Source organism: Nyctereutes procyonoides, unplaced genomic scaffold (genome assembly GCF_905146905.1).
Source record: "Nyctereutes procyonoides isolate TBG_1078 unplaced genomic scaffold, NYPRO_anot_genome, whole genome shotgun sequence".
NCBI lineage: Eukaryota > Metazoa > Chordata > Mammalia > Carnivora > Canidae > Nyctereutes > Nyctereutes procyonoides.
In genome coordinates this window covers 53,033,677-53,057,992 of record NW_026575135.1, presented here as the reverse complement: position 1 = coordinate 53,057,992, position 24,316 = coordinate 53,033,677, and the positions used below count along the sequence as shown (strand labels likewise).

The 24,316-nt window shown below is 39.2% G+C and overlaps 1 protein-coding gene across 1 annotated transcript; it reads right to left on the bottom strand.

Annotated features, from left to right (window-relative positions):
* Positions 1-311: 311 nt before the first annotated feature.
* On the bottom strand, positions 312-21,103 carry ZCCHC10 (zinc finger CCHC-type containing 10). Its single transcript, XM_055302732.1, has 4 exons — positions 21,009-21,103; positions 5,287-5,451; positions 2,765-2,806; positions 312-2,115 (listed from the first exon to the last, which is right to left on the bottom strand). Exons 1-4 carry the CDS (start codon positions 21,047-21,049, stop codon positions 1,851-1,853), a joined length of 513 nt encoding a protein of 170 aa, XP_055158707.1. The 5' UTR covers positions 21,050-21,103; the 3' UTR covers positions 312-1,850.
* Between the last annotated feature and the right edge of the window lie 3,213 nt (positions 21,104-24,316).

The window sequence follows — 24,316 nt, the reverse complement described above, 5'->3', positions numbered from 1 at the left end:
GCCACTGATTCTGTTATGACTGAACTGTGTGTGACTAGAAAAGAAGAGAATTCCTACCTCCTGCCCTTCTCCAGAGACAAAGTTGTAATAGTTAAATAGTAAAAATAATTAGAATTTACTTAAATGTCCTTACCCTCAAAATGAATAAGAGCTCGTATTAAAACAGCAAAGAGATAATAGATACTTAAGCTTATAAGTACTAATGATGAGTTTTATTCAATTGCAAGTGTTGCAACCTCTGTACACTTTTCTATTCTATGTTCTTTAACTGCTAAAAATGCCCTTACGGAGAGATGACCAACATTGTAAAATATGTTTAATTATTTATTAAATCTATGTCAGTTGATGTCTTCTGTATGGAGACTCTGAAATGATGTTTTGAGAGTTTATTTACAATCACTGAAAGCAGAGGGTTTATAAAACATACAAGGAATTACAGGCTCCTTAAACTTACAACATTTGTTACACATATTTTAACATTTAAATAGAAGCCCATTTTTTTCAAAAACAATTTTCTACTACTTTCTCATAAAAATATAAAAAGACAACATTCATAGTTTTAAAAACCCATATTTAGCCCGAATCAAGATTTTTCTACAAATGATACCTCTTTCCAAAGAGCTTAAAAGACATCACAGAATGATGTCATGTGAAACAAAATAATTTCACCACAGCAGAGTATTTTAAGAAACATTGTGCAATATTTCTTTTTAATCTTTCATGCTACACTTCAACTGTGTATATGCTATGTAAACACACCAGATTAGTCCAAGTCATTCATATTTATGCAGTAGAATGTCATATATGACCAGCTGCCATATAAACTTATACCACAATTGCAAAAATGGTAAAAGGCAATCCTTATGAAAGCTTAGAAAAACTTAATAAAAGGCAACCAACATTGCCCTAATTCTCTGTTAAAATTACCTTTGTACCTATTTTTTCCTCTCCTACCTTTTATAGCATAACAACATGAAGATACTTATATCACTTTTCCTTAAATTAGGCTTTTAAATGACTCTTTTCTAATACACAGAATTTATCAAAAGGCACCAAGATTAGGCTCCTAAGTAGTTTCAGAATTTTGGTTCCTTTTTAGGTTCTTCTGATTGATTTTCCTCAGAAAAAGAGTAACTTTACAGGATACCTGGGTGGTTCATTCAGTTAAGCATTTGACTCTTGATCTCAAGTCTTGATCACAGGGTTGTGAGTTCGAGCCCAGCACGAACTTAAAAAAAAAAAAAAAAAGAGAGAGTAACTCTAAGAGCCAGAAGAAAATGGATGATATAACACAATAACTTGACATTTGTACCATCCAAAAGCTTTTCATTTAGGACAAGAAGTCAGAATAACTTTCTGAACATAAACATAAAAATAGGGCACAGTTATTAAGAGGAACACTCCTAATTTTATAGTAACAATGTATTAAATCTAATATAATAACACACAGCCAAAAGCATTAGAAATTCACTGCCAGATATTCTGATGCATTATCCTGAAAATATGTCTGGTACATAGCACTAACATATAACAAAGGATGGCAATTATCTCACAGGGAGAAAAGATAAGTCTCATCCCCAAAACAGATTTACTGGATTCAGCTTTGATTAAGTTTTAGAGATATATATTAAAGATAAAAAAGAAAAACAAGATTTACTCTTAAAATAAAAAAAGTCTTATATATAATCCATTATTAATACTCTTTATGCTCTTCTGATGTAAAACATTTAGAAACTTTTGAACTCCAGTAATTTTGACTGGTTACCCTATATGGCCTTAATGTAGTCTAAATATCCCTTTCGAGAGTCACATTAATTTTTTGAGTCCAGCAGTACAAGAGAGATGGCGTTCTATTTCTTTTTCTTCTTCTTTGGTGGTTCATCCTCAGAGCTGCTCTCTGTGCTGGTGCTGCTACTGGAAGAGCTGGAATCTGAGTCTGAATCAGAGGACGAGGAAGAGCTTGTGGAGGAGGATGAAGATGAGGAACTGGAGGAGCTTTCATCAGTGTCGCTGTCCTCTGAGGAGGATGAGGTAGACGTTTCTTCACTCTCCGATGAAGAATCACTGGCTGAACTGTCGCTGCTACTGCTGCTGGAACTGGTTACACTCTTAGACCTAGTAGACAGTGAGGAGTTACATGCACGGGAAGCTGACACCTAACAGATTGTTGGAGAGCAATTTCACGGGGCAGCGATTGCATACACTGAAGCTCTGCTAGCATGGAATCACTAGACCTGAAGTGCTGGGGATTGCATAACTGTAGAAATCCCGTGGCAACCACCAATGTCCTTTACTTTGGCACTTTAACTTTCTTGGACAGAATTCAAGATAAGTACTCCTACTGTACTATGATCCAGGAAGAATAATGTTAGAATAAAGTTGCAGTGTAACAACTGGGCTTTCTTAAACCTCAGGTAGCATGGTAAGTGTTTCAACATCTTTACTTTGAATCAGATATAGCTGGTCAACAATTTCTTACCAGTCTAATAATATTTCCTATTCTAATATAAGAGATTTTTAAGAGAAATTATTTACTATTTCCAGGGAGAAAGCCTCTGGAAAGCTGGAGAAAAAAAAAAAGTGAAGGCAGAAAGGTCCAGTTGGGTAAAGAGAGAAACAGATCATGAAATAAGGATGATACTTAATCAGGAATGACAAGAGACTTCAGATCCAAACTTTATCACAATTATTTTTAAAGCATTCTTCCCATTCCTCTCACTAGTATTATTTATTATCCACATAATACTCCTAAAGCCACACATACCTTTTTTTCTTGGTCTTCCTTTCTACATTAGTTTCTCCGATGCTGATAAACATGAAGGGGGAGAGGGGGAAGCTCCTGTTAATAAAGTGATCATACACAGCTCAGATAAACCCTTCAGCTATCCCCCAAACTGTCTTTCACTGGAAAAACACTCTGTCTTTTGTGGCATGTATGGAGCCCAGTAATTCTTGTTATAACCTGCCTCTCCCTCTCCCTCTGCCCCTCTCTTACTCCCTTTCTAAAAAATAAAATTCTGAATTGAGTTGCCATTACTAATATTACTATATAATTGATTAAAATAATATAGGAATACATTACACATTTTAATAATTATCACACATCAAAGTAAATTTATTTAAAATGCATTGATTGTTTTTCTAGCTCATGTATCTCTGGATCTTACTGCTAGATTGTGACAATGCTCAGCATTAATTCAATTCCTGTATTTAACATTTATAGATTTACCCTAAGAAACCTTCTTACCCTAAATAGATAGATGGAAATAGAGTTTTGTTGTAGTGATGTCACTGTTTGAATATCTCCGATGATGTGGTCCACAAGTCACAAAGATGAATCATTAAAAAATACTTTTATTGGGAATCCCTGGGTGGCTCAGAGGTTTAGCGCCTACCTTTGGGCCCAGGGCATGATCCTGGAGTCCCAGGATCAACTCCCACATCAGGCTCCCTGCATGGAGCCTGCTTCTCCATCTGCCTATGTCTCTGCTTTTCTCTCTGTGTCTCTCATGAATAAGTAAATAAATAATATCTTAAAAAATACTTTTATTTATTATTTATTATTGGGGGGGAGGGCGAGAGGGAGAGGGAGAGAGAAAATCTTCAGCAGGCCCTATACCTCTTATGGAGCCCAATGCAGGGCTTGATCTCATGATCTTGAGATCATGACTCGAGCCAAAATCAAGAGCTGGATGCTTAATTGACTGAGCCACCCAGTCACCCCTAAAAAATACTTTTAAATTGGTAGCTCAATTAGGTCCTTCTTCAATTTTGCTGGGAAAAAAATTACAAAAGAATTTATTCCCAATAATTAGAGCTATCTACTTTCTTTGTACAAACACCAGTATTTCAAAAATGTCTAAATTTTTATACATGAAGAAAAGGGAAGTAGAAAAGGGGGATGAGCAGGAAAGTACTAACATAAATTTATTTTTGGAAAAATTATATATGAATGTTGATGACCCAAAAAATTGATTACCTGTCTATTTCTGCACAAGCTCTGAAGAGCCATCATGTCCACTAACTGGGAGATCACTGCCTGACAAGTCTACCTGTTTCAGACACTATTTATAGCTACAGTACTCATGAAGATGCTGCTTGTAATCTGCAGCACTGAGTACACCTGACACCTTCCTATTTCAGTTTCTAAAACATGTTTACTTACTTAATTCATAGCAATTTTAAGAGCTTTATTCAAAGCTTTATTCAAAGGACACAAAAGAGTAAATAACACATTTCCAGTTTCTCTCCTACCCAGTTCTCCTAGAAAGGAGCCACTATTACACATCATTTCTGTTTCCAAAAAAATTCTATTATTCCTTTTTTTTTAACATAAATAATAGAAATATTACATATATATATTCTATATATATGTAATATATATATATATAATATATAATATATATATTCTGTTCTCTACCTTTGTTTATAGTCTTAAGTATCTTGGATACTTATCTTGGATATCGTTCCAGATCAGCTCTGTGAAGATAAAGGGAATGGTATCTAAAATGGACTTGGGAAGCCCTGAAGGGGGAGCACTCACACACTACCTTCCATCCACAAGTGCAGACCCCCACATAGAGACCAGTACCTTGCTCCTCAGGAGGAAGAAGCTTAATTTACTATTCCAGCAGGAGGAAGGAAAATTTTCTTCTTGCCTCGCAAATAAAAACAGCCCATGAGAAACTGTCACAGTCATCCAACGAGAAGCTTGAACTCTCACTCACCTTTCCCAATTTCCTCTTTTCCTCAACAAAACCAAGCCCCTGTCTTTTCTCTGGACTTGCCTATAGCTTGCCACAGTTTGCTTGTCTTGGATTGCAATTCCTCTGCTATTGCCAAATAAACCATTTTGCTGGTAAAATAACTGGCCATTTTATCTTTACGGCTAACAGCTCATATCATCTACCTTATAGTATTCTTGCTGCCATTTCACTGGCAGCTGAGTCAACAAAGCAAAGTGATAAAGAGCATGGACTGGCTGGTTCAACACTTAATTTTCCCACTTACTGGCTGTGTGACACTGACAAGTAACTCAACTTCTCTAGGCCCCAGGTTCTCCACATGTAAAATGGGGAGAATGGCACATACTTTAGGGTACAGAGGTGATGCTTAAACAAGTTAACACTTATAAGAACTTAATACACAGCCTGGCACATTAGTAAGCACTCATTAGACATTAGCTAACAGTATAATCTAAATCTGGATAACCACCATGAGCCATTTAGTTGATGAATAAACTCTATCAATAAATAATACTCCTTTGGAAACCACAGGCCAACTTACCTTTGTTGCAATAATAATAATCTGTTTTCTTTTTCTTTTAAAGCTTTCTTTAGTTCTGCTGTTCTTGAAGGCCTATGCAGGTATTTTCTTTTTCCGGTGCATTCATAAGTCCAATGTCCAAATTCCAAGCATTTCTGACATCTTACATGTTGTTTATTTGCTTCACTACAGAGAAAAAAAAAAAAAAAGAACACAGGCCTTAAAATTTTGACTTGACATTTTCTATCTTGAAAAGTATAAAAAGGGGATCCCTGGGTGGCACAGCGGTTTAGCGCCTATCTTTGGCCCCAGGGCGCGATCCTGGAGACCCGGGATCGAATCCCACGTCGGGCTCCCGGTGCATGGAGCCTGCTTCTCCCTCTGCCTGTGTCTCTGCCTCTCTCTCTCTCTCTCTCTGTGTGACTATCATAAATAAATAAATAATTAAAAAAAAAGAAAAGTATAAAAATATGAACATTTTTAGGTCAAAAATAAAAATATTTTTATATTTTAAATTGTTTATTGTGTTAGATTTAGTCACAAGGCAGTATAAGTACATGGACCTTCAAAGTTAGACAGAACTGAGTTCAAACCTTCATTCCTTAATTCCAATCTAGTAATGGCAGACTAGATAGCTCAGAAATAGAAAAGAATGTCAAAACATTTTTAATAATCTGCTTGAGGCATCAAAGAACTAACAATGGGGTGAAGAATAAGTAGCCACCTCTGTATTTAAGTGAATTTTTGTGCTGGGAATGTTTGCCCAACTCAACAGGGTGAACCTCACTTACAAAAAGCTAGGAAGACAAACTATCCAGAATTAGATCTCTGAAGAGTTATACCCTAAGAATAAACCAATTGTATATGGAATACAGTCCAGCTCTTGGTTTCCATTCAGATCGTGATCTCAGGGTTGTGAGATTGAGCCCTAAGTCAGGCTCCAAGCTCAGTGTGGAGTCTGCTTGATACTCTTTCCCCTCTCCCTCTGCCTGTCCCGCTCTTGCATGTGAGCTTTCTCTCTCAAATAAATAAATACCTAAAAAACAAAACACCCTGAAGAAACTACGCAACAGGTACGAGAAAGAGTAAAATTAAAAACTGATGATAGCAAATGTTAGCAAGAATACATAGCAAGAGGGACATACACCCACACATTGTGAGGATGAATGCAAACTAGTACAACCATTTTGAAAAAAATTTACTATAGTTGAAGAGATGCACACTCCATGATTCAGCAATTCTACTTATAAGTATTTATTTATATAATAATAGAAATCACTGCAGTACCACTTGGGTGGCTTAGGTCAGAATCTCAGGGTTGTGAGATGGACCCTTGGGGCAAACTCCATACTAGGTATGGAGCCTGCTTAAGATTCTCTCTCTCCCTCTTCCTCTGCCCCTTCTCAGCCACCCCCCCATCGTGTAAGCACTCTCAAAACAAAAACAAAAGCACGGAATCAATGCACAGCTATACCAGATAACATATGTAAGAATATTGGTTTCCTTTATGTAGCTCTTAAAATTTTTGAAAGAATCATAACCTTACAGAAAATTTGTAAGTATCATTCAAAGAACTTTTTTTCCTGAACCATTTGTAAGTTGCCAACCTGATGACTTATCAACTCACAATTCTTTTTTTTTTTTTAAGATTTTATTTATTCATTCATGAGAGACACAGAGAGAGAGAGACAGAGACACAGGCAGAGGGAGAAGCAGGCTCCTCGCAGGGAGCCCGATGTGGGACTTGATCTCAAGACCCCAATATCACACCCTGAGCCACCCAGTCATCCCCTGGCCAGCTTATTTGTAGAACATGCTTCAAGTTGCTTTTAAGCTCACTTATAGAGCTCTCAGGAAGCTTCAATTCCCTGCCTGTTGTCCTCTTCATAGGGCTGTTCATAACATGGCTTTCTCCAGAGGGAGTGACCAAGACAACTTAAGAATGAAGTCAGTCTTTTATAACCTAAGTTTAGAAATGACATACCATCACTTTTGCAGTATTCTAATGGTCACACAGACCAACCCTAGTATAATGTGGGAGGAAACTACACAAGAGTGTGAATACCAGAAGGCAGGGATCATTGGGGGTCATTTTGAAGGTCAACTACCATATCTGATATCTCTACATGATTAGATTCTGGCCATGCATCTTTGACAGAAATATAACAGAAGTGTGCTGTCCTCACTGTATTCCTACCAGGTGACAAAAGACTACAATTTGTCTTATTGTTGCACTTTGAACTCCTGATTAAGGAGAGGTATTACTACATTTCTTTTTTTTTTAATTTTATTTATTTATTCGGAGAGAGAGAGAGAGAGAGAGAGAGAGAGAGAGAGAGAGAGAAAGGCAGAGTCACAGGCAGAGGGAGAAGCAGGCTCCATGCAGGGAGCTCGACGTGGGACTCGATCCCGGGTCTCCATGATCATACCCCGGGCTGCAGGCGGCTCTAAATCGCTGTGCCACCGGGGCTGCCCAATTGTGGTGGTTTTAAATTAATGTTCACAAATTCTTTGATACTCCTTACTTCAAGAGGTAGAGCCCTAATTCCCCTTATCTTGAATGGGGCTTAGACTTAGTGTCTTGCTTCTAACAGAATAAAGCAGAGTAATGGAGTGTGACTTTGAAGATTATCTAACTGCCATGTCATGCAGACACTTGAACAGACCACACAGTGAGAAACTGAGGTCTCCTGCCAATAGTCCCATGAATGAGCTATCCTGGAAAAAGGTCTTGCAGTCCTGGTGAAGCCTTTGGATGACTGCAGTCCCTTGCAACATCCTGACCAGGACAAGGGAGAACACGAGTTAGAACCCTCAGCTAAGTCATTCCTGGATTCCTAACCCAGAGAAACTGAGAAAATATATTTTGTTAGAAGCCACTAAGTTCTGGATTTGTCATACAACTGTAAGTGAAAACTAACATAACAACTAATAACTGTTTTGTGGGTTGGTATAAAGTACATAAATATCCTGCCCATTAAATTTTTAGTTCATTTATTCATTTATCAGTTTGAACTCATATTTTTCTATTTTATTCATTAAATTTTATTCAATGACTTACGATTCATTACCACAATTTATTTTGATACTCAGATTGTCCTAGATGTGGTCAGTGGAAAGGAATCCTTTTAAGTTGGATTCTGTATTCTTTTGACACGGCTTCATTTGGGAGGCACTTTTTTGTTTTCTGGTACAACAAAATATTTCAGGCTTATCTACTTTCCCTGTACCAGCCTGAAATCAGACTGATGGAGCCCTAATAACAATTAGAGTAACATTTTTCTTTCCACTTAGGCTGACACTTCACACCAAATTACACCTCCCCTCCCTTATGTAGATGTTCTTTCCATTAGGGTGACAACTTACGCTAAATTGCTCCTGTGTGGACACCTTCCTCACCTCGCTTGGGATCTCATACCCTACCTTGGATCTTGCCCTCCACTCCTGCTGACATTGTAGATCCCTTCCTTATCCCCACTTCAGTCCCAGTACTCCAATGCCAAGTCAACCCTATGCATGAAAGCCTACCCTGCTCCATACTACTTAATGGCTTTAGGCATAACTTGTTCAAGAAGAGAAGAGGAACGGGATCCCTGGGTGGCGCAGCGGTGTGGCCCCTGCCTTTGGCCCGGGGCGCGATCCTGGAGACCCGGGATCGAGTCCCACATCAGGCTCCCGGTGCATGGAGCCTGCTTCTCCCTCTGCCTGTGTCTCTGCCTCTCTCTCTCTGTGTGACTATCATAGATAAATGAATAAGTAATTAAAAAAAAAAAAGAAAAAAAAAAGAAGGGAAGAGGAAGAACTGTAAGAATATTCGTAACAGCATAATCCGTAATAGCCTCAAAATTGGAAGTAACATTGAAGTAGAGTGGATAATTTATGGCATAGACTACAGTGAAATACAGTATTAAAAATGAACAAATTTTATAGCTTAACTTGTATAGATCTTAGATCTAAGAAGCCAGATTATTCAAAAGAATCCAAATTGTCTGATTCTGTATAAAGTTCAAAGACAGGAAAAATTAAACTCCTGTGCATAGTAAGATGGTAAAAGCACAAAGAAAAGCAAGGGAAAAACTATCATAAATGTTGGGTCACTGGTTACCTTTGGGAAGGAGGTAGGAAGTCATGACTGGCAAAGGTCTTAAAGGCTTTCTGGCATATTGGCAATTTTATTACTCGATCTGGGTGGTAGTCACATGGAATGTTCCCTTTATAATAATTTGTTAAGTGTCATAATTATGTTCTTTGAACTTTTTTGTATATGTGTTATATTTCACAATAAAGATCTTTAAAAATCTTGGCTCTTTCACCACATAGCTGTAGGCTCTTTGGCAAAGTGATTTTGGAACATTAGTTTCCTCCTCTTCTAAGAAAGTAGTAATAGGGCAGCCCGGGTGGCTCAGTGGTTTAGCGCCGCCTTCAGCCCAAGGCGCGATCCTGGAGACCCGGGATCAAGTCCCACGTCAGGCTCCCTGAATGGAGCCGGCTTTTCCCTCTGCCTGTGTCTGTGCCTCTCTCTCTTTCTCTATGTCTCTCATGAATAAATAAATAAAATTAAAAAAAAAAAAAAGAAATGTAGCAATACCTACTTTACTAGGTTATTGTGAGAATCATGCAAAATCATCAAAGTATAATCATGGCTTATACTTACTGGGTGCCAGGAATTTAACTAAGTATTAGTTATGCATAATCACATCCAATCTCCATAACAACTCAGTGAGTTTGAAAGCACTATCCTCACTCTACAGACTGGGATGTGTATATAGCAAGCAGTAAGGCATCTGGCGTACGTAATACACAATTAATTGGCAGTTATTATTGTCAATCTACATATTAGGCTAATCAATTGTGTGGAATAATAATACAAGGAACTTTAAATTTTCTCATACCATGGTTGCATGATGAGATGCTGGGTTCTTAATTTTGACTGATAGCAGTCACCTCTTTTATCCCTGGAGAACACATAATTGGTGTTCAGTAGATATTTGTAAAATGAATGATTGCTGAAATAGTCAAGTGTTTAAGAGAACATATATTGCTTATTATGGGCTTTTTCATTAATTAATTCCTGCATTGTGGGCCAGGTTCTGTAATCTTGACAATAATTTAGTTTTAGCATGTGTCCAAAATTTAAACTAATTCTAATCTGAAGAAGTAAGGTTACAAGTGAAGAAGAAAGACTATGTCAGTAGATGTAATATTAAAAGATAATAAAGACTCAGGTTTTTGTTTAGTAATAGTTCTTAAATGTTACCAAGCAACTGCCAAACCCATGACTGTAATTTCAGATCTTATCTTTTTTTTTTTTTAAGATTTTATTTATTTGAGAGATGGAAAGAGAGTGAGAGAAAGCACAAGTGGGGTGAGAGGCACAGGGAGAAGCAGGCTCCCCACTGAGCAGGGAGCCTGATGTGGGGCTTGACCCCAGGACTCTGGAACCACTCAGGTGCCCCTCGGGCCTTATCTGAGTATCTAATGTCATAGCGAATTTTTAAGAGCAACAATAATAAAGCACTCTATGGCCTTAATATCAGCTTTTGAGGCAAAAACTACCACTAACACATTTAACATATACAGAATTATAAGATGCACTGCAGAAATGTCCACAATAGCCAAACTGTGGAAGGAGCCTCGGTGTCCATCGAAAGATGAATGGATAAAGAAGATGTGGTCTATGTATACAATGGAATATTACTCAGCCATTAGAAACGAGAAATACCCACCATTTGCTTCGATGTGGATGGAACTGGAGGGTATTATGCTGAGTGAAATACGTCAATCGGAGAAGGACAAACAACATATGGTCTCATTCATTTGGGGAATATAAAAATAGTGAAAGGGAATGAAGGGGAAAGGAGAAAAATGAGTGGGAAATATCAGAAAAGGAGACAGAACATGAAAGACTCCTAACTCTGGGAAACGAACTAGGGGTGGTGGAAGGGGAGGTGGGCGGGGGGTGGGGGTGACTGGGTGACGGGCACTGAGGTGGGCACTTGACGGGATGAGCACTGGGTGTTATTCTGTATGTTGGCAAATTGAACACCAATAAAAAATAAATTCATTAAAAAAAATAAGATGCACTGCAGAAATAGTAAATTCAGAAACAAAGATAACTTGTAAAAAGTGCAAAATCATGACTCTCATACAAATATATATAAAACAAACACATGTTAAAGGTTTTATTTAATCATTAATTAATAAAGGAATCAGTAAGATGGTGCAACTGGTTCAAAAGAGAATTCAGGGATCCCTGGGTGGCGCAGCGGTTTGGCGCCTGCCTTTGGCCCAGGGCGGATCCTGGAGACCCAGGATCGAATCCCACATCAGGCTCCCAGTGCATGGAGCCTGCTCCTCCCTCTGCCTATGTCTCTGCCTCTCTCTCTCTCTGTGTGACTATCATAAATAAATTAAAATTAAAAAAAAAAAGAGAATTCAAACAATACACATATATATGCAATCAGGAATGCTGAAATATTCGAATTTACAAATAGTTAAAAACTAGTTAATAGCTACATTGCAAGAATCAACTGTACTACATTTTTATGGGTAAAAATCTGTTCTACCAGTTTCCTACAACTTAGAGTTATAAAATTGCTCAAAGACAATGATGCATAGGCCCTTATAGAGTCACATAGCCAGGAAGAGTGGATTAGACAAGACACCTAGTAATCTTTTGTTTTGAAATCCATTTCAAAGCCTTTCACAATATTTCCTAACAAAGAAAATACAATTGGTAGTGTGGGGAAGCCTCTTAGAATCAAGGAAATAAAGTCTTCTCCAATCATAGGCTGTTTTCCCAGTATTAAGAAACTTATTTTTTTAATCAATTTTATTATTTTTTTTAAGATTTATTTATTATCTGAGAGAAAGAGAAAAAAAGAGAGCATGCATAGAGCAAGTGGAGAGAGGGGCAGAGGGAGAGAATCTTCAAGCAGACTCCCCACTGAGCACAAAGCCCAATGTGGAGCTTGATTCCACAACCCCATGAGATTATAACCTCAGCTGAAAACAAGAGTCAGAGGCTCAACTGGCTGAGCCCCCCAGTTGCCCCAATATTAAGAAACTTACAACTTGGGAACCCTGGGTGACGCAGCGGTTTAGCACCTGCCTTAGGCCCAGGGCGCGATCCTGGAGACCTGGGATCGAGTCCCACGTCGGGCTCCCGGTGCATGGAGCCTGCTTCTCCCTCTGCCTATGTCTCTGCCTCTCTCTCTCTCTCTCTCTCTCTCTCTGTGACTATCATAAATAAATAAATATCAAAAAAAGAAAAAAAAAGAAACAACTTAAGACGCCACCTATTAAAAATATTATCCACCAGCATTGTGGACTTTTCTGTTGTTATAAATAGAATATTCACAAATATCTAAAGCCTATCTACGATTGACATTATTTTAAATATTAATTCTTTTTTAAAGAATTTATTTATTTATTCATGAAAGACATGGAGAGACAGAGGCAGAGACACAGGGAGAGGGAGAAGCAGGCTCCATGCAGGGAGCCTGATGTGGGACTCAATCTTGGGACTCCAGGATCACACCCTGGGCCAAAGGCAGATGCTCAACTGCTGAGCGACTCAGGTGTCCCTATTTAAACCATTAATTAATCACCCCTAAAAATACCAATCTTTCAGAGTGTTGAATGAGGCAGAACTATAATTTCAAAATAAATAAGATTAGCATTTTTTTCTAACCATATGGATACTCGATTCACAATATTACAATTCTTTTTTTTATTTAAGATTTTATTTATTTTAAGAGATTTTATGTTTTTATTCATTAGAGACACACAGACAGAGAGAGGCAGATACATAGGCAGAAGGAGAAGCAGGCTCCTTGCAAGGAGCCTGACATGGGACTCAATCCCGGGATTCCGGGATCATGCCCTGAGTCAAAGGCAGATGCTCAAACACTGAGCCACCCAGGCGCCCCTAAGATTTTATTTATTTATTTGACACACACACAGAGAGAGAGAGAGAGACAGCATAAATAGGGGGAGCGCCACGGAGAGGTAAAGGCAGGCTTCCCACTGAGCAGAGAGTCTGATGTGGGGCCGGATCCCAGGACTCTGGGATCATGACCTGAGCTGAAGCCAGACACTTAACTTCTTGAACCACCCAGGAGTCCCTACAATATTCTATTTCTATATTTTAAGCTAAGCCCTAAGGAAGTGTTCTAGCGGTATAGGCTTTTTATGTGAAATGACCTTTAATACCTAAAATAGTAGGACATGCCTGCTACATTGATAACCTATTGATGACAGAGGTAAAGAATGGCACTCTGCATATGATAAGATATATATTCTTAACTGCTGGTAAGAATATAAGTTGCACCAACTTTCTGAAGGGCCATTTAGTAACTAGAAGAAAAATCTTAAAAATGTACATCAAAAAAGATAGTATAAATGATGATTATTCACCTGAAAAATTCCTAGGAATCTAAAACAGAACTACTTAGTAAAGTCACAGGATACAAGGTCAATATACAAAAGTCAATTGTATTTCTACATACCAGCAACAAACAACTGAAATAAAACAACTGAAATTTATAAAAACACCACTACAATACAGATAACCCTGATGAAAGTTGTTCAACACCTCTACACTGAATTATAAAACATCAGTGAGTTAAAGTATTCATAAAAAATGAATACACACACACACACATACTCATGGGGTCAGAAAACTTAAGACTGTTAAGGTACCCTTTTTTCAGAAGCTGTTTTGTGACAAAGGTGCAAAAAAGGGGCACCTGGGTGGCTCAGCATTGAGCATCTGCCTTTGGCTTGGGTTGTGATCCCGGGGTCCTGGGATTGAGTCCCACATCCAGCTCCCTGCAGGGAGCCTGCTTCTTCCTCTGCCTATGTCTCTGCCTCTCTCTCTCTGTCTCTCATGAATAAATAAATAAAATCTTTAAAAAAAAAAGATGCAAGAAAAATTTGGTAGAGAAAAATGTCTTTTCAACTACTGGTACTGGAATAATCAGATTGTGATGTGCAAAAAGACAAACTGAAAAAGGCTGTCAGTTTCCAATAAGGTTTCTAATAAAGTTACCATATGGTCAAGCAATCCACTCTTAGATTATTTACTTAAGAAAAAGAAAAACTTAAGTTTACACAAAAGACTATATGGGGGGCCCTGGATGGCTCAGCTGGTTAAGTGCCTGACTCTTGATTTTGGCTCAGGTCATGATTCCAGGGTTGTGAGGTCAAGCCCAGCATAGGGTTCAAGGTGGGCGTGGAGTCTGCTTAAGATTGTTTCTCCCTCTCCCTCTGTCCCTCCCCTCCCCACACTCTGGCACAAACTCTCTCAAAAACAACAAGAAAAATATACATGATAGCAGTTTTATTCAAAATAACCCCAAACTGGAAACAATAAAAATATCCTTCTACTGGCAAATGGACAAACTGGTATATGTATACAATGGGATACTATTAGAAACAATTTAAAAAAGAAGAATGCACTATTAATACATGCAAGAACTTCAGTGGATCTCAAATGAATTAATTAACCAAGTGAAAGACACTGGACTCAAAAGGTTTATAGAATATATTCTATTCACACAACATTCTAGAAAAGGTAAAATTATAAGGACAGAAAAAAATCAGTGGTTTCCAGAGGCTGAGGGTGGGGTAAAAGGTTTACTTACAAAGGCTCATGAAGAAATTTTTCATGATAAAATTGTTCTATATCTTAATTTTGGTAATGATTATCTGACTATCGGTATCTGTCAGAATTCATAGAACTGTACATTAAAAAGGATAAATTTTGGAGCCCTTGGTGTTGGCAGAATATGCAACTCTTGATCTTGGGATTATAAATTCAAGCCCCACAATAGGTGGAAAGATTACTTAAAAATAAAAAAATCTAAAAAAAAAAAAAAAGAGTGGCTCAGTTGGTTAAGCATTTGTTTCTTGATTTAGCTCAGGTCATGGACTCAGGGTCATGAGATTGAGCCCTACACTGGGTTCTGCACTGGGCATGGAGCTTGCTTAAGATTATCTCTCCCTCTACACCCCCATGCCCCTCCCCTCCCTCACTTGCTCACACATGATCTCTCTCTTTCAATAAAAAAATGAATTTCGTTAAATGTAAATTAAACATCAGTAAACTGGATTTAAAAATGTCTATATCAGTTAACCGAGAATAACAGATGTATGCAAAAATTGAGTTGTATATTTATTATAGGAGATACAGTGTGGTTTATAAGAGTAAACTTGATGGTAGCTACACTTGCACAGAGCATAGCATAATGTATAAACTTGTGGAATCAGTATAGTGTATAACTATAACATAACATTGTGTGTCAACTATACTCAAGAAAGAAAGAAAAGAAAAAAAGTAAACCTAATAATTATGCAAGAGCAAAGGAAATGGCCAAAAGTTATTGTTTATCCATAAAGAACAGTATGATGCCATTTAAAATGTTAAGAATGGGGATGCCTGGGTGGTTTAGCAGTTGAGCGTTTGCCTTCGGCCCAGGGCATGATCCTGGGGTCCCAGGATCGAGTCCCAAGTCAGGCTCCCTGCAAGGAGCCTGCTTCTCCCTCTGCCTGTGTCTCTGCTTCTCCCTCTCTGTCTCTCATAAATAAATAAATAAATAAATAAATAAATAAATAAATAAATAAATAAATAAATAAAATCTTAAAAAAAAAAAGAACAACAAAGGCCTGTAACAGAAACATCTAAACCTAATATAAATAAATGCCCTACGAAAATAAGCTGAAGCTTGAGAAAAATATCAAGAACACAAATTACTTTGTGTTTTAGCTATATTTAAAGCTATTTTTATTTTTTATTTTTTTTAAATTTTTTAAAGATTTTATTTATTTATTCATAGAGAGAGGCAGAGACACAGGCAGAGGGAGAAGCAGGCATCATAGAGAGCCTGATGTGGGACTCGATCCAGGGTCTCCAGGATCACGCCCTGTGCTGCAGGCGGCGCCAAACCGCTGCGCCACCGGGGCTGCCCCTAAAGCTATTTTTAAAGAAACAAAAAACTGGGATCCCTGGGTGGCGCAGCGGTTTGGCGCCTGCCTTTGGCCCAGGGCGTGATCCTGGAGACCTGGGATCAAATCCCACGCCGGGCTCCCGGTGCATGGAGCCTGCTTCTCCCTCTGCCTGTGTCTCTGCCTCTCTCGCTCCCTGTGTGACTATCATAAATAAATAGAAATTTAAATTAAAATAAAATTAAATCAAAAAAAAAAAAGAACCAAAAAACGGATAGCTCATTATTCAGGGTGCTAGGTGAACACACCACCAATGTGATGTTGTAGGCTATGAGTAAAAGTAGGATTATATTAATTTTGCTTCCGTCTTCACTCAAACACAATTATATGCACGATTAGAAGAGTAGAACTGAACCCCAAGATAGTGAGGGGTGGGTAACAGAGCCCTTCTATCCATTCTGAATATGTTTAAGTCACACAGCCCAAGTGATTGCTCCCTAAACATACCAGAGATTTTCCAGGTGAGACGACCGTACTGCTGCTGGTAATCTGAGAGACCCTGGCAAACAGAAGTGAAAGACTGGAAGTAGGCAAATGCAGTTTTGATTTTCAAAGTGGGGAGAAAGGTAGATTCCACAAAGTAGAACACTGAACTTGACATCCATTCCAGGCAAAATTCTGGCTAGATTTATTAAATCCATTCAGAAAGAAAAGCCCTGATCACCAACTATCAAATCATTACACCTAATACCGTTATTGGCTTTTGGGTATTTGAATTTCAATAAGGCATCTTGGAAAGTCTCTTACAACATCCTTGTGAACAAAACAGAACAACTAGGTAGATCAGTTGATCATCATGGACAACAGACTACTGTTTAATGGGTTGAAGTAAATGTATAGAGAGGTATCCAGTGATGGCTTGAGGCCTTGGTCTTCAGTTTGGACTTGTTCAACATTTTAGAAATGACTTGGGAGGGCACAGATGTGCCTATTTATCCAACCTGTAGCCGACACAAAGCTAAGAGAGAGGGCTAATACAAAAGATGACCAAATGAAGATCCAAAAAGGTCTTGAGGGCAGCCTGAGTGGCTCAGCTGGATCAGGTGGATCACCGCCTTCAGCCCAGGGCGTGATCCTGGAGTTCCCGGATCAAGTCCCATGTCAGGCTCCCTGTATGGGGCCTTCTTCTCCCTCTGCCTGTGTCTCTGCCTCTCTCGCTCTCTGTGTCTCTCATGAATAAATAAATAAAATCTTAAAAAAAAAAAAAAAAAGGTCTTGACAGAGTAAAACTCAGTGTCAAATCTAACAAGATGAAATTTAACAAGGGTAAAAGTAAGTCTAACACTTAAGTCCTGAAAATCAATACAAGACAGAGGAAGCCTGACTTGATGGCAATTGATCACACCTTGATTAACACTTAGGTTTTTCTTTTTTAAAGATTTTATTTATTTGAGAGACAGAGAGAGAGAGCGCGCAAGAGAGCGAGCCCATAATGGGGAGGGGAAGATGGTGAGGGAGAAGCAGACTCTCCACTGAGCAGGGAGCCGGACACGGGGCTCGTCCTCGATCCCAGGACTCTGCGATTATGACCTGAGCTGAAAGCAGATGCTTACCTGACTGAGCCACCCATGCATCCAACACCTAGGGTTTTTAATTAACTGAAACCACAGTTTAGGTCCAAACCTAGGAAATTAGAAAGGAGCAGGGTTTAGCTTCATAAATATTATTTTCCCTTCAGTTCCACATAAACTTTTTGACAGATTTGAAAAAGCTAATGGGCTACTCTAGGAGGTACTATGTCCTTCCTAAAGGTCCTCAAGCTAAAGTTAGATAATTCCCCTGGATGATGAAGATAGTATTGGAATCCAGTGGAAGGTTTAGCAGAAGAAATGACCCCAGATAGTGCCAAGACTCTACAATTTACTTACATATAAGCAGATGTAATTACAATTAACAAACTGAAAGTAATTTCATTTCAATTGATTTAAAGTTAACTCCCTGAAAGATCTGCTGAATAAGAAGTTCAAATTTAGGCTCTCTCTCTCTTTTTTTTTCCTCTTTTATTTCCTCCCTCCCCTCTACTAGTCCAGAGTCTTAAAAAAAGAACAGTACTTTCTCAACTTCTCATAACCAACTTAAAAAAAAAAAGTTTAAAACTTGTTATTATGGAAGTAATATGTGCTTTTTATAAATAACATTAGGGATCCCTGGGTGGCGCAGCGGTTTGGCGCCTGCCTTTGGCCCAGGGCGCGATCCTGGAGACCCAGGATCGAATCCCACATCGGGCTCCCAGTGCATGGAGCCTGCTTCTCCCTCTGCCTATGTCTCTGCGCCTCTCTCTCTCTCTCTCTCTGTGACTATCATAAATAAATAAAAATAAAAAAAAAAATAACATTAAAACTTTCTGATGAACACAAGATGATAAGTAATGGTTCCTCTTGTTTCTCCCCCCAAAATATTCCCCAAACTCTACCAGATTCCCCTAAATGCTAAAAGTCTCCTTCTCCAACTCCCTGAGGATTTACTCTGTATACCATGACTACTTTTATCATACACCATTTGTTTTCTTGCCAACAAGACAAGAAGCTCCTAAAGGTAAGATTTGTCTTTTATTTTTCTGCGTAGCTCATGTACAAAATACAGGCATTCCATAGAAAAACAGTATTTGTTCAACTTTCTATTACTTCTGAAATAATAGCAATACTCTTTAGATGCTAAAAGTCTTTCACTTCATATTTAAGTGGACATTGCTTGGTTTTGCCACCCTAGTATTTATTATCTATTTTAACTACCTATCTAGCTTATTGTTTTATAGAGATCCATCCAACTGTGCTGGTAAAAGAATGAGAGCTGCAAATCAGAGCATCACAATCCCACAGACATGACTCAATCTAGACAAATGATATGCTATCAAGTTGAAGTTGAGAGGATATAAAGGACCAAAGATAGTGAGCCATCTTGAGACCAACGGAATGAACCTATCCAAGTGTGTAACTAACACTCACAAGAACAAATCTGAGTGTTAGAGACCCTGGAAACCCAATGTAGCACACCTATTGTTAAATTCACTCAATTCTTAACCTTAGAATTGTCTGACTTCAAAGCCTTCTCCACCAGGCATACTACTCTGACTCCCTAGGTCTTCATCTTGATGCTCAAAGAACTCTTCATTAGGTGTGAAAGGTAGAATCTGATGGAGAGAAGAGAAGGAAAAACAACAATAAAGAATAAAAAACAGAAATGTAAAAAGAAACACACACATATATATGCAAGCAGACTATGAGTGATATGTTATGCACTTGCAAATGGTAATAGCATGAAATGCTAAGAGAATGAAAAAAGGGCAGATTGTTAAGGTGTGCAGGGGGGTAGAAGAAAAAACGCTTACAGTAGAGGGGCATTTTGGACAATACCTGCATTATGTGTCCATGGCACTTCTTGTGCCACTCTCTCTTGGTCACCAGCTATAATCGCCAGCTTTCAGTTCTTAAAAACTAAAGTTCTTGGGGAGCCTGGATGCCTCAGTCAGTTATGCAGTGAACTCTTGATTTCCACTTAGGTCATCATCTCAGGGTCAGGGATCCAGCCTCATGTTTAGCTCCAAACTGGCTGTATAGCCAGTTTAAGAAACTACCTCCCCTCCCCCACCCCGCCACTTCCTGGGGTGGCTCGGCGGTTTGGCACCTGCTTTTGGCCCAGGGCATGACCCTGGAGTCCCAGGATCGAGTTCCACGTCGGGCCTCTTGCGTGGAGCCTACTTCTCCTTCTCCCTCTGCCTGTGTCTCTGCCTGCCCTCCTCTCTCTCTCTCTCTCTCTCTCTCTGTCTATCACAAATCAATCAATCAATCAATCAATCTTAAAAACAAACAAACACACCCAAAACTAAAGTTCTTTCCTGTCTCAAAGGAATTATGGTACCGTCTAATGCTTTTCCCCCAAATGTTCTCACGTCTGGCTCTTTTCTCACACTTTCAATCTGTTTAAACGCCACCTCTTCAGGGATGCCTTTCCAGTCCAACCAATGTAACCTGGGCCTTTCTTTCCATCACCTCTTATTTCCTTCAAAGCTCTTAACACCAACTGTATTTACTTAAAACGTTCAGTTTACCGACTCTTTACGAATGGAATATAACTTTCCTGAAAGCAGAGATTCCTATTCTTGAACACCTCTTTTCCTTGACACCCAAAATCTGACAGCGAGAAACAGATGATGAATCAGTTATTTATTGAAGAGAATAAATGGCAGAAAGCGAGAAAATAACTCGGGCGGAAAACCGGCATTGTAGTCAGGCTGCTTCTAGGGAAGGCGATAGGAAGCGGGGTGGGAAAAGCCAGCTGGGCTGGAAGCTGCAGAGCAAGCCAAGGTTTACGTGGGTGAGAGCGGAAGGGGTCCCTGTAGGCTTCCTCTGGCCACGCACAGGGTGGGCGGCCGGGGGGGCCAAGGGGCATACGCCACTTAGTGCCCAACTCCTGCGCGTCTCCAGCGCGGAAAGCAAACGCTGGGCTCTCTTCAGACCCTCCCCGCCAACACACACTCACCCACCCCGCAACCTGGGTCCCGCCCCGTGGACCTTACGCAGTCATCTTCCACGCAATCACTAGCCCTTGGACACCAAACTTATCACCCGGGCCGAGCCCCTGTGGAGCAGCAACAAGTGAGAGGCACGACCACCCTCCGCCCGTCCACACGGAAGACCCGATACCTGCCCCGCATCCCGGCCCCTGCTCACCCGCCGGCTGACGCGCTTCTCCCCGCCCCCAGCCCGCCCCGCGGCCCTACTCGGGGCCTCACTTACGCTTGTCTCCGAGCTATGAGCCGATGCATGGGAGTCGCCATCTTAGAGCGGCTGGGCACTGCCGCGCGGGGTTTTGGGAAACTCCTCGGAAGGGGCGGGGACTTCGACCCCGGCGTCCGCCTGCGTGGGCGGAGCCAGTCAGGCCTGGAGGTCCTCTGGGGCAGCCTTTGGGGTAAGCTACGGATGGGTAGGTAGGTGGTGTGTCTCGTCCCCTGTGTAGGTCTGTAGTTTAGAAAAGAAGAAAGAGGCCGGTTGTCTCCCATGAGCTGGCTTTTGAAGGATCAGTACAGGTACATTGCGTGGAAAGGCAGGGAGCAAGATTTTCGTATGAGGGAAATATATATATATATTTGTAGCTGTTCAGAACTAATCTGGAAAACAAAATAAAAAGGAATGAATTGGGCAAGATTGGGACCATAAATGGAAAAACTATATAGTAAACCATATAGTTCAAATAAATGTTAATTATTTCTATATTTATGTATGTCATAGAGATGTTAAAAGAACCAAGTGAGACTGTGTAACTAAAGCTGCTTTGTCTACTGGAAAAAGATCCTACAAATATTAATTACTTTAGGGTATTTTAGCCTTTAGTGCCAGATCATGGAAATTTTTTTCCCCTTAAATCCACATTCTTTGAAAAGTACGTGACCTTTTGAGCTATGTATGTATGTATGTATGTTTCTGGGCGTCCACTCGTTTTTTTTTTTTTTTCAGGTATTATTTATGGAGCACCTAAAATGTTTTAAAAAGTGAGGATAGAGCATTGAAAAAATAAAGTCCTTGCACACGTGGCGCTTTCTACAAACAATGAACAAAAGCAATGTCCTATGAGTGAAAATACTCTAAAGAAAAAAAAAATTCAGGGTAAGAGGATAAAAAGTGGTTTAGCACTGGGAGTTAGAGAAGGTGATATTCTTGACCTTTGAGCCCATCTCGTTCTTAATAAAATGGAATCTTACATATATGTTCTCTTCTTCAGCTTGCTTTGGTTGTTTCTCTATGTACTTATGGACATCTTTTCCCATGTCAGCACATGCAGATTTGATTCATTCTTTTTCTGTTAAGTTATATGGATGACATGGACGTTCCACAATTTATCCAACCAGTACTCAATTTTGAACGATTAGATCATTTACCACAAAGGTGAGATGAATAGATTTTTAAGCACTCATTTGTGTTCTTGTAATATAACTTTCTAGAGGTAGAATTGCTGGGTCAAAGGGTATGTGCACTTTTAATTTTGGTTGGTATTACCTAGTGTCCTTTAAATAGATTTTACCCAAATGTATTTCCTCACTATAACTGAGAATGGTCAAATTAACAAGCCAACTGATACGTTATTGATGAGGGTAAGTACTTTTCATATGATCATTGGAGACTTTATTTTTTCATGAATTGTCTGTCAAATTTTTTGCTTATTTTTCTATTGGATTTTTATCTTTTTAATGATTTGTAGAATATTTAAATATTTTTTATAAAGACACTTTTGTTTTATATTTTACAAATATTTTTCCTGTTTTGATTGTTGTCTTTCAACTTTGTGATCATTTAACCCGTCCAGAGGCATTACATTGTTAAGTAGATGTTTTTTTTTTTAGTAACTCTTTTTTTGAAGTAGGCCACAGAAGGCATGAACTCATGACCCTGAAATGGAGTCCTGAGCTGAGGTCCAGAGTGGATCACCACAGGGCTTGATCCCATGACCTGAGTTAAAATCCAGATTTGGGCACTTAACCCACTGAGCTACCCAGGTGCCTCTCTAAATAGGCATCTTTAACAATCTTTTTATCATGGATTCCTGGATTTGATTCATGTTTAGAATGGTCTTTTATGTCCTACGATTATTAATATATATTTTGAGCAGCACCTGGCTGGCTCAGTCAATAGAGCTTGTGAGTCTTGTTGGGTTTGTGAGTTCAAGCCGGACATTGGGTGTAGAGAATACTTAAAATACTTAAAATAGAAGCAGCCTGGGTGGCTCAGCAGTTTAGTGCCGCCTTTGGCCCAGGGCATAATCCTGAAGAACCAGGATTGAGTCCCCCATTGGACTTCCTACATGGAGCCTGCTTCTCCCACTGCCTGTGTCTCTGCCTCTCTCTCTGTGTGTGTCCCTCATGAATATATAAATAAAATCTTTTTAAAAATGCTTAAAATAATAATAAAAAATAAAATATTTTCTTGTAATTCTGTAGTTACAATTATGGTTATATTCTTTTTTTTTTAAACTCTTATTTTTTTTAATTTTTTATTTATTTACGATAGTCACAGAGAGACAGAGAGAGAGAGAGAGAGGCAGAGACACAGGCAGAGGGAGAAGCAGGCTCCATGCACCGGGAGCCCGACGTGGGATTCCATCCCGAGTCTCCAGGATCGCGCCCTGGGCCAAAGGCAGGCGCTAAATCGCTGTGCCACCCAGGGATCCCTATGGTTATATTCTTAATCCTCATTGTTAGTTTTTGAAACACCATATACTAAATAATCACTTCATTATTGATTTGAAATGCTACTTTCTTGTATACTAAATATGTACAAAATTAATTTGAACATTTTAAGATCTTCTGAAAGTCTTGTTTTTGTCAGGATGTGAAATTATTTTATTTTATTTTTTAAAAGATTTTATTTACTTGACAGAAAAAGAGGGAGAGAGAGAGGGAGAACATGTGTGCACATAAGCAGGGGGAGCAGGCTGAGGGAGAAGCAGCCTCCTCGCTGAGCAGGGAGCCATATGGGAGGCTTGATCCCAGGACCCTGAGATCATGACCTGAACTGAAGGCAGAAACTTGACTAACTGAACCACCCAGGTGCCCATGTGTCATTAGTTTCCATGGTTCAATAGGATATTTTGATATCTGGTACAGTAATCCCTCCTAATTAATACTTTTCCTCAATTTTTTCATTGCTCCTAGGCATTTATTTCCCTAGATAAGCTGTATTCTGAAATTTTCAAGTTTCCCACAAAACAAGATTCATTTGTCAGTTAATTTTGAAAGAAACTGCATTATAGCCAAATAAGACAGAATAAGCTACAACAAATCAAAAGCAGAAAGCAAATGGCATTATTTGTGATGATTTGGTTGCATACCTGGAAAGCCTACAAGAATTAACTAAAAAGTCTATAGAGTGTTCAACATAGAGATCAGATACATATACACAAAATGCAATAACAACTTGCTTTTTAGTGGCGAAAGGAAGTCAATGTAGGTGTTTTCTCACTGAGGGCCCATGGGCTTGAGGGACCTTCAGCTTTGCTCAGAGAATTTAGGCCAAAATTCAGATGCTTAGTATTTTTTTTTAAGACTTTATTT